Genomic DNA, 14,402 nt, shown 5'->3' on the forward strand with positions numbered 1-14,402 from the left:
GTGAAGATCACATTTAGCCCGCGAATGAAACCCTGGCAAATATTCTCCCTATAGCCGGCGCAGTTAGTCTGGTAGAGACTAGTTAGTGCAAGGAGGTTATATTATTAGTGAGTATCCTAGCACAAATTCTCGTCTTTTTTCGAGCATGACGCCTTTTCGTTAGCTCGCTACCAGGCTCGCGTATATTTGGAGTCTAGGACGAGCACACTACTCTTCTTGATACTTATGCTTGTGCGCTAGGGTCTTTTACGACACTTTTCCAGTCATGTCTAGGCGCAACGTTAGGCGCAACGGTAATCGACAGCGTAGCGGTAAGTTAAGATTTAATGCAAAATGTAAAACCATGTACAATATAGATCAATATAGACAGATCTTGATCTTGCAGATTTTGATCTACGCTCAGCCATTAGCAGAAAAAAACGAAATGAAAAAGAAAATATCTCGGGCACTCAAGGGGACGGAGCTTACGTAACACATTGCCAACTACTACCAAGTCCGTCTCTCATGTACTTGTGCGTTATTCCTGTGTTCGACTGTAACGGTCAGTTCTCTGCAAGTTCCGGCGACGGGACGTCACGTTCCAAGAAGTCGGAAAATTTGAGAACAAAAACGGCGGCGCTGACAGCGCTTGGATTTTTTTTGAGTGCTCAACACACAGCGACATCGCATCTTTGCTCCTTGAATATCGATATGTAATGGTATAGTGTTATTGAAACTTACTATGTGTAGAAATGGCTAAAAACTGGAGTTTTTTAATTTGAGTTTGAAGCCACATAAAGTGCTCTGGGTGCCTTTAACTATTACTTTATCTGAAACTGTTCACAATAACTTCATTTCACGAAAATGCACGAAATGAATTGTCTATTCAGACCACTAAGATTTATCCAAATTCCTCTAAGCTTACAGACAGAGAAAATAGTAGTCTTCTAACCGCGCTAGCTATAGGGAAAACATTTGCCTGGGGACTCCATGGAGGGTTTCATTCGCAGGCGCAGTTTAATAGGATTGCCTATTAGACCCTCACTCTGTAGCCGACTCCCTTCATACAATTCAATCTATTTGGCCAATTTCTACTATGTTCCCAGCGATTCGCGGAACCTGGTAGAGGCTAACAAAAAAAACACACAAATTTTAGAAAAGGTGGGACATTACGTCTTCCCAAGGGGGTCTTCCATTGCTTTATAAAAGAGAAGTCAACCCCTTCAGACATAGTATAGACAATTACGTATTTATAATGATAATAATACTATTATTATTATCATAATTTAGTTTAGCTACTTTTACGCTTATTCTGTACCCTGTTTTTTTATCTACGTAACTAGTCTTCTGGTAGGATCTTTCACTACCATAACGATCCATAACTTCTATGGGAATATGAACCAGATGTAGCCTGGGTGCCATCCTATTTCTACCGGGGCTCCTACACTCGCTTAGGGTAGCTAGTGTAGGAGCCCGGTAGAAATAGGATGGCACCCAGGCTAAACTTGGCCAGATGTGGCGACAGTCAAAAGTGCACAAACCACTTCACCACACGCACGCCCTGACCATACGGAAACGAATTTCACACGTTCCCGACATGTCACATGCTGCACCCAGCTGTGGTCCCAATATGAATATAATCTCCAAGCAGATCTCGTGCTGCGGGGCAGGGAACAGTATGATACGCGCTCAAACTCAGGGCGCTCCATCACTGGTTGCCAGAAAGCGGTCAGGTTTTGTTGAATGAATTTTGAACACATTCATTCAAAGAACATACTTAGATAAGAAATAAATTCATACTGTTCATGGGCTCTTCACGTTCCGTGTTACAAGCAGCAAACGCATTGTGAGACGTCACAGTTTCGAGAATGTAGTAGTACCCTCTGATTTAGTGCTACGCCAGACAGTGTGCCTAACTTAGCACGCTTTTGTAATTTTGCTCTCTTCGGAAGTTGGTGATAAAGTTACGAAAACGAAAATAAAGCTTGTTCTCTTTATTGACCACAAAATTTTGACTGTGTGCACCTCTCACGCCAGGTGAGGAGGGCTATATCTTAGTAGCGCATCCCAGCTCATGTTTTCAATGGAAATAGGCTACGACGCAGTGAGTGCGTTGCCTAACGTATCAAGGACATTCCTATATAATGTCCTTGAACGTATGAAGTGAACGCCCGACTAACAAAATCATTACGAAAAAACGACACCGCTTACATCAACAACTACTTTCGGCAAATATCTTCGCAATCCCTGTATTCAGTTCCCTTTTCATAGACGGTACACATCGCTGTGCGTTGCCTCATCCCGCCACTAGTCTCTGCAAGACTCCGGCTGTTGGGAGAATACTTGCCAGGGTTTCACTTGCAGGCTACACGGGCTACATGTGATCTTCACCATGGACTGACTCTACTGGCTAATTATTCTTTTTTTCTGCCGAATTCTAGGATTCATACGCCCGTAAGAGGGCCTGGTGGAGGCTATCCCGCCAATGGCCAGAAGAAACTGAAAATCGACAGCGCTGTTTGTGTCGTTTGTCTTTGGTCGGTTTTCTACTCAACAAACATTTTAGGCCCGAATTTTAGTGTTTTATGAAGTTATTAGAAAACACATATTTCTCATGTGTTATTAGAAAACACTCATGTGTCTGGTAGCTGTGTGTGTGTTTGGTACAGGTCGTATATTTACTAATTTAGACGCACGCAGTCTCTACGCAGTGACCTTCTAGTCAGCGATTCCATCATTATTGTCAAAATTCTGTTTTCGACAAAACAAGAAATGAATATGTACATGTATATGTATATCATGAATGCAAATGTCAGCTATGTGCATGGACTTGGTGTGTTTACCTTCCTTATTAGCATAGTCAGACAGTGGTCACAAACACGGCATATATATATATATATATATATGACAGTGAAGTTGTATATATATATATATATATATATAAACCTTGTGGATCTTTTGTCGGGCTTTCTATTGTAATTCGTTCCCGGTAGCAAAATCTTAGCCTGGGTGTCATTCAGTTTACCACTACCAGGGCTCCAGGTCCTAAGCGATCCTAAACCCGCCACTCTGACAAAATCGGGGATATTTTCGACGTTTTTTTACGGTATTTTATACGTCTTTCTACTTTTCGGTTTCTACTTTTAAAAGTATAAAGACGTATAAAATACCACGAAAAAACGTAGAAAATACTCCGGATCTTACCTCTGCTTGTAGAGTATCAAGGAGGTTATATATACTAGTATAAGGGGAATCAGATAACAAGTCGGCTTTTGTGAGCGCGAGTCCCATGAGATACGGCAGCCGTGGAGCGCGGTACAAACAAAAGAGAACACCATCTGAATTTGATTTGAACGAGTACCCCTTGCCTCAACCAAGGATAGAAAAAAAAATCAGCTATTAAATTCAATCAAAGCGAAGAAAAAAAATCATGTTACTTTCCTCACCAAATGGTCGCCGGATGTTCAAGTGGGAGGTAGTTATAATAATAATAATGAATGAATGAATGAAGACCTTTATTGTACACACATACCCACTGGGTTTAGTACAGGTCACAACAGAAAACATAACAGTTTGAAAGTACATATATATACATTACAATGATAAGCTAACACTAATCTAATGATTACGTTAATTTGGCCTCTTCTCGCTTCTTGGTGATATTGTAAATATACGTACAGGTGTGTTTTATAATAGAGGGTTTACCTAAAGTCATTAGAAATATGAATTGCTCCTCTTTGCAAAGATGTATAAAATGGGGAAAGCTACATTGAATAAGTTTATAATAATAATAATATCAGGTGTATTTGCAGCCAGTGCCACAGGCAGGTACCCAATGTGTAGGGTATGTGTTCGAGGCACCTCCTCGAGCACGGGACCCCCGTTTTACGTCCCTCCCGGAAGACGATTTCGTGGAAAGCTTCGTGAGGCTACAGCAATCCGGACGTCCTTGGTTGGTCCCCCATCCAAGCACTGTCCGGACCGCGCGTTGCTTAACTTCCGAGATCGAGGGATCGGGTGTATCCAACGCGCCACGCGGCCTCAGACATTGTTTATTCTGGCAAGAACATCACGTTGTGCAAGATATAATGTCCTTGCGTTGTGACAGTGAAGTTGTGTATCAAATGATGAATTTGCAACTAATTTTTTTAAAATATGCTGTATAATGAAACTTTACGCTACGCTCAATCACGGTTCAGGCGTCTATTCACGTTTTACCAGAAGTGAAACAATAGGAACTGCTGTATGTTTTGCTGTAAAGAGTTATGACAAATACAACGGTTTATTATATATATAGTTTGTTTTCTAGTTTTCAATGTTAGAATGTAGCATTTCATCAACTGATATTTTGCACTTTGCTTCTTACAGACCACGTGTTCTGTTCAGTTCTGGCAAGGAGGTTTTTCTTGGTTCTGGACAGGAATATGCAATAAAGACTATTATCATCAAATATTCGGTCAGTTTGAACAAGGAGGTTGGTTTGAACAATGTCCTTGGTTTGAACAAGGACATTATATAGAAGGGTTCTGTGTAGAGTCCTGTGTAGATTTACATGGCAAGGTATCGCCGACCTGGTTCATTTGCTTAGCGACAATAGGTACATTTAGCGCCTTCCCTATAACCGTTTTGGCTCCTGCTCGTAAACAAGCTTTTCGGATAGAAAGTGAATATGGCATTGAGATTCAGATTCAGAGAGCTAATCGTTCGGGTTGCTTTGATCCTCTGCAAGATTAATCAAGGATGACAAGAGACTGACACATGAATGTCTGTTTAGCTCCTCCTCTCTAACTTTACCAGCCAATCGGAGCTCGAGATACGCGTACTGCTGTCTGTTTGAATACCGACCGTTGCGAGGTATCCGTCCGTAGTGCCTTCTAGTCTTTGCACTGCGAACATCTTCCGTCTATCTGACCCTGAGCGTTCGACTTTTCTTACGAAAATGAGCGATCATACCGTGGCGAAGTTCAACAACGAGGAGCTCTGTGCATGGTTGCAGGAGAGGCCCTCTCGGTTCAAGAATGATGGCGATATGGAGGCTATTTGTGAGGCGATGAGAGGTAAGAGTATCAGTCGTTGAACCTTTTTGTACTTTTCGCTGATGAACTCACAAGGCGATTTACGGGCGCTCCGGGTACCGGGTACAGCCCGGCAGTAACCCTGGCTCGGCTTCGAGGTACAAGACCCCAAAAGACGTGTGGTTCTGTTTGATTCATGCAAGACGAACATATTTTTTGACAGTTATTTCTACCTGAAAGTTATCGAAATTGTGTTTGACTTTCTTGTTGCAAGCGAACCCGGAGCGGACAGACGTGATGTGATTGCCGCTACCGGAATAAGTTTATCCTTTTTTGGGGGCAGACCATATTTTTCGAAAAGTTTTTCTAAAAATCCAGTCTCTAAATTGGTTAAACTTTAAAGTTTCCCATCATACTGTTAGTCTCCCATTCGCCATACTTTCTAACAGCGTTAGATACACATTCCCGTTTGTAAAATCCAATATCTAGAAGTTTTTTGTTTGTTTTCCAAACATTCTTCAGATCTCAAATATAAATGCCTGCATCCGCCCGTTCAGTCTGTTTTATCGTGGAAAGTAGATTTAACATGCAAGCCGGTATCAAATTAATCCAAGCAGAGGGGCGGGGGTTCCGGTTGTTTTTTTACGTGTTTTTAGGCGTTTTTGTCGGGCTTTTTACTTTGTCATTCAAGTTTTTTTTTCTGTTAAAAGAAAGTCTCTACGAAGAGAGACACAAAAAAGACGAAGAAAGCCTGATATAAACGTCTAAAAACACAACAAAACCAGCCGGAACCCCTCCTCTACTTGGCGAGATGGTATCAGTTTTCAATTTGTCACATGTCAAGACCGACTGAGACCACACGGATCCTCCTTTTACCAAATTCCGGTTTGCCCAAATGCCTGTTGTTGTCTTTTGCTACATGTACCAGACCATTGTATCAATATGTTTTCGGCCGATATCACAACATGGACTTGTTCAAAAAAAAATATTTTGCCATCCAACGTAAACTGGAATTTGATTCAAACAAGCTGTGCCGCTGCTGTTGAACAGTCACTGCATGGGGCATGGTAGGCGTTTTGGGCCATGCTCCAATCAAATACATGCCGCTAATTAGTTGCCCATGCACGCAGGCCCGATTCTTGTTCGCCGTTTTTGGTTTGAAAATAGAAGGAGAGTAACGTCATCGCTACGTCATCGCTTGTACAGCCTGATTGGTCACGTCCAGTCATGTGAGTAAACGCACCAATCAGGCTGTACAAGCGATGACGTAGAGATGACGTTTCTCTCCTTCTATTTTCAAACCAAAAATGGCGGACCCGATGTTGTTTTCCGTTGAATCGGGCCCGGCGTGCAAGTTAGAAGGCCGGCGTCGCTCGAGTAGAAGTGAAATTTTGTCGTTCCCCACGACTAAGAAGGGAAAGTATATGTAATATCAAGCAAAAACTCCCTTTGTTAGTCGCCACGGCTAGCCCTGACCTGACTCACCAATTCATTTGCATATGCAAATCTTGCTATCAAAGATGGCGGACCTCGGGAACAGATACTACCGCGTCGAAGTTTCACATTCCAAAATCACAGTTCCTAGACCTTTACAAGTTTGCACAGCACACCAACTTAGCATATATAACACAATGGGCACCCCTTTGTACCCTGGTAACTGAACTGATTGACCATGTGTTCTTTTCAGTGAATGAGATCGATGGGGAAACCTTCGTTGACTTGGCGGAGGCTGACATCACGGGTCTCTTCCCAGATGGATCAACGAGGGTTGTTTTGAGGAGGAAGCAAGTCAGAAACATCGTCTCGGAATTGGTAGGCAAAATTACACGTACATCCTGTTTTCTTTTTAAGTCTTGCACATTTTACTATTTGGTTATTTAAGGGAAGACATTTAAAAAAAGGATTGTTTTGATTGAAACCAACGCCTTCTAACCAATGGGAAACACCAGATCAATGCTAGATCAATGCCTAAACTAACTGAATGTCAGCTGACCATGTTGGCATCTGATCATTTAGGCATTGATCTGGTGTTTCCCATTGGTTATAATCTCACTGATGCATCAGTGGAAGTGAATTTAATTACTTGAGTTTGTGGGGACTTAAAATCTGGGGATGGGGAAAAAGGATTTCACAGAACAACTTTGTAGTTAAGTAGGGGAAAACAACAACATTTTTTGCAGTTTGAGTTTACTTTGAGAATTTCAATATTTAAAGTAAAGAGGGATGGTTGGTTGGTTGGAAGAATGATTTAACTTGTGCATGACAGTCATTGTTCTCTCATTTGTCGTTTTTCTAGGGTACGATGGATGTTGAAGTGCCACTTTACGTTACACCCGAAAGGGTCGCTGTGCCGCCAGTTGAGTTCATGCTGGCGCAGACGCCAGGCATAACGGAGCCAGAGATCCCTGGTCATATCTTCCACAACATCGTGCAAGATCAGGTGGCGGTGATGGTCACAGCCACCAAGCAGCTCACTCCGCCGCGCAACCCAACATCTGCGGAGTTAGAACATGTGGCGCGCCGCCTGGTGCAGAGGTATCCAACGCTGAAGACCGAGGGCGAAGATGCCAAGGACGCACATGTAAGCATGTCTGCCATGTTTTGATCATTGTGTTATGTTAAAGCAGACCTGCAAGCAGTGATGTTATACTGACATACATTTTTGTTTCAAATCTCCTTAGATTCTCCTTCTCACAAGGATGAAGAAAAGAATGTACAACAAAACTCCAAAGAGGACGACCCGAGGTCCAAACAAAAAGAAAGAGTCCACTGAAGAGGCCAACGGTCTGAGGCGAAGCCCTAGGAAGCATAATCAGGTACAAATATACTTTCTACTGGACACACTTTATACAGGACATATTTTTTATGTTATGCTGTTAAACCTGTCTGTCTCAACTCTAATGTTCTTTATCTTTGATCTATTTCCATCATAGCCAGATCCAGCGGCTGAACCTAACCCCAGGCAGCAGGACCTTCACTCACCCCAGGCAAGCTCATCTAAAGGAGCCGGATCAAGCAAGCAAGTTACATCAAAATCCAACCCAAACAAACGAGGCGCATCCGGGTCTGGACCAGTCAAAGAAAAGGTAAGAAGTTACTTCATACATAGTTTTTGTAAAGCAGGAAAGTATACCAAACAACACATTGTCAACTAAGCGCTCTGGAGTTAAGGCTGATGGACCTTACTGATAACCCTTTCCTACTTTATTTTTTTCATGCCTCAAATGTACACTTCACAAGTTATTATACGCATGTTTTAACATAACTATCAATATGGCTTGAGCCTTATTATATCATAGATTTGTTCCATTTGTTTATTCTTTATTCCCTAGCAGGTGCGCAGAGAGCTCTTGCCCCCTCCGGCTCAACAGGAAGGCCATCACGGTAAGACAGATCAAATATTTTAGAAAGCAATCAGTTTATTGTAAATTTTACTTATGTGTGAGATTGGTTTTATTTCAGAGATAAATATTCTACAAAGTGGGGCAATAATTTTGATAAGATCCATAGTTGTTTTTTTTTACTTAAAATGATGTTAATATCTACTTCTCAGCATAGCTTAGAAAATATGTGTTGATTGCAAAAAGTCTCCAAGTACCAGCATTCATAAGTGATTCAAGGTTTCCTCTATCCACATCCAGAGACTGCCTATACAATGGAACGGCACTACAAGCTTCTGAAGACGGAGATGGACAAGCCCAAACGGAACTATGGCACCGTCTCGCAGCTCCTGGATCTAGAGTTTCCGGCGCGGAAAGAGTTTGCGGCAAATATCAGCCCGGCCACAACAAGGCCAACAGCAGTCATTCAGCGGTACCCGTGCTTCGGAGAGCCACGTCATGTAAGTTGCAGAATGTTGTGTTCATTAATTTATTCAATGTTCAAACTAAGCCTCACAGATAAAAATTGCTGCAAACTATCTCTTAATGCACTGAAAACTAGATTATTAACGTTTGCTTTAAAGAAATAAAAAAAATGGATGATAGCAGTTAAACAAGGATGGTTATTGCACTTGAGTAAATTAATACATTGATATGACCATTGTATCCCTATATATGATCTTTTTTTGTTAACTTTCAGTTGCAGGATGAACTGAGGCGTTATGTCGCGACTGGTGACAAGGATTTCCTGCAGGATCTTAAGGAGAGGTTGCCGCGGGAGGCAAAGACTCTCGTCAAGTTTGCCGTGAAACAGGGAGTTCTCAGTTCAGCTGACATGACTGACTGGACAGATGGTATGAATGTCCACATATTCGTACTTAAGCATGTAATTTGATGTAGTATGTAAGACAATGATGATAGTATGTTACTTGCTCTTTTGATTTCTTTGCAATGGATTTATGTATTGCATCACTATTTTTGGACTGTCACACTTGTGCGTATTTTCAAGTATTCATGAGTCATATTAACATTTCTTAGGTCTAAGGAAAGTTTGCAGGGAAGAAGTTGTTTTCTGCGTTGACCCACCGTTGTGCAGCCTAGTTTTCGAACCAAGGAAATTACTTCTTGGGCTGAAAACTCAATCTTGACCAAAAACATGTTAATGTGCAACTCACGCGGGCTTGTTTATACGCACAAGTGTGACAGGGGGTTGAGTGTACCATTAATGGACAAATTGAGATGACTTATTTGTTCTAAACCAGCAATGCTGACTTATCTCATGGACGAATTGCTTAAACGTTTTTGAGGTTGTGAATGTTTGTACGACATGTTAAACATGTTGGGCCATGTCAAGTTAAAAGATATACATGTATATGTCTGACCACCTTGGTCTGACTGACATTATCTTGTTGTATCTGTAGACAAAAAGATGAGGAAAGCCCTCCAGGTCCTGCCTCAGCTGTTCAAGGGCAAGGGCTCACCACCTCTCCCGCTGAAGGACATGATGATCGTGTACCTCAAGGTAATGTCCAGTTTGATTCACCAGTTTAATCATTTTGCACTTCAAAGCCTGCCAGTATGTTACTTAACATACAGTAAATATGTTACTTAACATACAGTAACATAGTCAGTTCCATCTTTCTGTCTCCTTATTAGTGAATTATAGTATGCAGGCGCAATATCTGTCGCTGGTAGCGTGGCTCAAAGTCATAAGACTGGTGACAGCATTTGCACATTTCAATGAGAACGAGCCTTCAGTAAGTGAGCTCAAAAGTAAAGGTCATAGCTTACGTGCTAATATAGCCGATAGAATAGATTTTTATTTGCTGATGTATTTTGTCCAGACTAGGTGCCCATGTCTGTGCACTTGATGCATAAAGTTTTGCATTGTATCAAGATTGCAAACCTTTGAAAAAGTTGCTATTGTTTTTCTAAATCAAACTGATGTGGGGGTGGGGTTCAATGACAGGCACATCTGCTTTAAAAATTGCAGTCATACTTTGTAACAACTACCTAAACATGCATTTCAATCTTTTCTTACTCATAGAACAAAGGCAACGTGACAGCAGAGATGAAGCGAGACAAGAAGAGGACCGCCTTCATTGTGGAGAAGATTTCTTCAAGAAGTGACGAGCCGATTGTGTATGTGGTGGTCCACGGAAAGCCTGTGGCTGTGTGCGGGTCGGTGGTGGAGGGGTTTGTGGCCCTCATTGGGGCACTGTACTGCTTTTACCAGCCCCACCCCCCCAGCATCGCACCAGCCATGGTTTTCGTGGAGCACCACATGCTCAAAGACAAGAATGTCAATCCACTGGACCGGGAGGCCTTGGAGTCCACCACCGTGTATAAGAAGTTTAAAGATTACGTAAAGGCCGCTGGAGACAGCGGGAGCGACTCGGAGTAGTCTGTCTTGTATAATAAAGATCACAACAACAACTCTTGACAATTGTATGTGCTAGTATTTCATTTTAGGGTTTGAAAAGTGCTTGCTTACAATAAAGCAGTAATACTTAATGAGGATATGTATACTCATTATTGTTTACAGTACACTATTTTGGTATTGAGCAGTAGAGATAATCTTAATACACGCTATAGGGGAAAATGGCATAGAAGTGAGAAATGTAGCCTATCATTTTGTATAAGAATATGTAAGAAAACATTTGTACGGAGCAGGAATTTTGGTCTAAAAGTGAGAAAAATACTCGTGTTGTAAGAACCTAAATCTTTAAGATAAAGACAATTTTAGGAATTTAGGTCTTGTCAGGAGGAAAATGAATTCTTGTCATAAGAATATAAAACTTGAAAGGAAGAAAGTATTTCTTGGCTGTAAGAATTTTAGTCTTGTAGTAAGAAAAGGAGTCTTTATTCAAGATCTTTAATCTCGAAAGGAAGAAAGTATTTCTTGGCTGTAAGAATTTTAGTCTTGTAGTAAGAAAAGGAGTCTTTATTCAAGATCTTTAATCTTGAAAGGAAGAAAGTATTTCTTGGCTGTAAGAATTTTAGTCTTGTAGTAAGAAAAGGAGTCTTTATTCAAGATCTTTAATCTTGAAAGGAAGAAAGTATTTCTTGGCTGTAAGAATTTTAGTCTTGTAGTAAGAAAAGAAGTCTTTATTCAAGATCTTTAATCTTGAAAGGAAGAAAGTATTTCTTGGCTGTAAGAATTTTAGTCTTGTAGTAAGAAAAGGAGTCTTTATTCAAGATCTTTAATCTTGAAAGGAAGAAAGTATTTCTTGGCTGTAAGAATTTTAGTCTTGTAGTAAGAAAAGGAGTCTTTATTCAAGATCTTTAATCTTGAAAGGAAGAAAGTATTTCTTGGCTGTAAGAATTTTAGTCTTGTAGTAAGAAAAGGAGTCTTTATTCAAGATCTTTAATCTTGAAAGGAAGAAAGTATTTCTTGGCTGTAAGAATTTTAGTCTTGTAGTAAGAAAAGAAGTCTTTATTCAAGATCTTTAATCTTGAAAATAAGAAGCTAGTTCTCGGTATCAAGAATTTTAGTCTTAAGGAAAGAAATAAATTCTTGTCATAAGAACATAAAACTTGTAAGGAAGAAAGTATTTCTTGGTTGTAAGAATTTTAGTCTTGAAATAAGAAAAGAAGTCTTTATTCAAGATCTTTAATCTTGAAAGGAAGAAAGTATTTCTTGGCTGTAAGAATTTTAGTCTTGTAGTAAGAAAAGGAGTCTTTATTCAAGATCTTTAATCTTGAAAGGAAGAAAGTATTTCTTGGCTGTAAGAATTTTAGTCTTGTAGTAAGAAAAGAAGTCTTTATTCAAGATCTTTAATCTTGAAAATAAGAAGCTAGTTCTCGGTATCAAGAATTTTAGTCTTAAGGAAAGAAATAAATTCTTGTCATAAGAACATAAAACTTGTAAGGAAGAAAGTATTTCTTGGCTGTAAGAATTTTAGTCTTGAAATAAGAAAAGAAGTCTTTATTCAAGATCTTAAATCTTAAGAATAAGAAACTAGTTCTCGGTATCAAGAATTTTAGTCTTGAGGAAAGAAAAGGATTCTTGTCATAAGAATATAAAACTTGAAAGGAAGAAAGTATTTCTTGGCTGTAAGAATTTTAGTCTTGTAGTAAGAAAAGAAGTCTTTATTCAAGATCTTTAATCTTAAAAATAAGAAGCTAGTTCTCGGTATCAAGAATTTTAGTCTTGAGGAAAGAAATGCATTCTTGCCATAAGAATATAAAACTTGAAGGGAAGAAAGTATTTCTTGGCTGTAAGAATTTTAGTCTTGAGGTAAGAAAAAAAGTCTTGATCTAAGAACCTAAATCTTAAAAATAAGAAACTAGTTCTTGGTATCAAGTATTTTAGTCTTGAGGAAAGAAAAGGATTCTTGTCATAAGAACATAAAACTTGAAAGGAAGAAAGTATTTCTTGGCTGTAAGAATTTCAGTCTTGTAGTAAGAAAAGAAGTCTTTATTCAAGATCTTTAATCTTGAAAATAAGAAACTAGTTCTCGGTATCAAGAATTTTAGTCTTGAGGAAAGAAATGCATTCTTGCCATAAGAATATAAAACTTGAAGGGAAGAAAGTATTTCTTGGCTGTAAGAATTTTAGTCTTGAGGTAAGAAAAAAAGTCTTTATCTAAGAACCTAAATCTAAGAAACAAGAAAGTAGTTCTTGCTATCAAGAATTTTGGTCTTAAGAAGAGAAATGCATTATTTTTGTAAGAACATAAATGCTAGCAGTAAGAAACCATTTCTAGGCAGTAAAGTTCTGGTCCAGAATACCAGCCTTGAAGTGAGAAATTTATTCTTAGTATAAGAACCTCAGATCCGTGTGTTTGAATCAAGAATAAACGTAGAAAAAAAATCTTACTGCAAGAATTACTATCCGGCAGTAACCAAGATCATTTTTATAAGAAAGATTTTCTTACTACAAGAAAAAGTTCAGTAAGTAAAAAATTGCTTAATTCGTGGACAAAACCCTTTTCTTGAATACAGAAAAATTAGCTTGCATGAAGTAATATTTTTCTGTATGTAAGAAAAAACTAGAATACAAGAAATTCCATTTTTAGTAGTGTGGTTGCCGTAGGTATCGCTTTTGATTTCTTATCTGAGGCCGAAATACCAATTCTAATTTTTTTTCCAAAGGCATGCTATAAGTACATTGGCCGTAGGCGACAGATGCTACGGCCAATGTACATATAGCATGCTTTTGGAAAAAAAATTAAAATTGGTATTTCGGCCTCAGACAAGAAATGAAAAGTAATGCCTACGGCAACCGGTGGTCCCAGGCTATTTGCCGTGATTGGGCCCGACCGGACTCGACGTTCCTTTACGTCACGGTTCGAACGAGATAGAACGAGATTCAACGTGATTTGGCCGCACAATGTCCTTGTTTGGACTACGGTACGGCCAAATCTCGTTCTATCTCGTTCGAACCGTGACGTAATGGAACGTCAAGTCCGGTCGGGCCCAATCACGGGAAATAGCCTGAGACCACTGGTTGCCGTAAGCATCGCTTTTGATATCTTATCTGAGGCCGAAATACCAATTTTAATTTTTCTTCCAAAGGCATGCTATAAGTACATTGGCCGTAGGCGACAGATGCTACGGCCAATGTACATATAGCATGCTTTTGGAAAAAAAATTAAAATTGGTATTTCGGCCTCAGACAAGAAATCAAAAGTAATGCCTACGGCAACCGGTGGTCCCAGGCTATTTGCCGTGATTGGGCCCGACCGGACTCGACGTTCCTTTACGTCACGGTTCGAACGAGATAGAACGAGATTCAACGTGATTTGGCCGCACAATGTCCTTGTTTGGACTACGGTACGGCCAAATCTCGTTCTATCTCGTTCGAACCGTGACGTAATGGAACGTCAAGTCCGGTCGGGCCCAATCACGGGAAATAGCCTGAGACCACTGGTTGCCGTAAGCATCGCTTTTGATATCTTATCTGAGGCCGAAATACCAATTTTAATTTTTTTTCCAAAGGCATGCTATAAGTACATTGGCCGTAGGCGACAGATGCTACGGCCAATGTACATATAGCATGCTTTTGGAAAAAAAATTAAAATTG

At 40.0% G+C, this 14,402-nt stretch overlaps 1 protein-coding gene across 1 annotated transcript; it reads left to right on the forward strand.

Moving 5' to 3' along the window:
- The first annotated feature begins 4,811 nt into the window (after positions 1-4,811).
- LOC136448260 (uncharacterized) lies at positions 4,812-12,238 on the forward strand. The gene is made up of 10 exons (XM_066447585.1): positions 4,812-5,036; positions 6,682-6,806; positions 7,291-7,575; positions 7,676-7,810; positions 7,928-8,080; positions 8,327-8,378; positions 8,636-8,835; positions 9,075-9,228; positions 9,796-9,896; positions 10,422-12,238. The coding sequence occupies exons 1-10, from the start codon at positions 4,919-4,921 to the stop codon at positions 10,776-10,778; spliced, it is 1,680 nt and encodes a 559-aa protein (XP_066303682.1). The 5' UTR covers positions 4,812-4,918; the 3' UTR covers positions 10,779-12,238.
- Positions 12,239-14,402: the final 2,164 nt, after the last annotated feature.

This window comes from Branchiostoma lanceolatum, chromosome 14 (assembly GCF_035083965.1).
Source record: "Branchiostoma lanceolatum isolate klBraLanc5 chromosome 14, klBraLanc5.hap2, whole genome shotgun sequence".
Classification (NCBI taxonomy): Eukaryota; Metazoa; Chordata; class Leptocardii; order Amphioxiformes; family Branchiostomatidae; genus Branchiostoma; species Branchiostoma lanceolatum.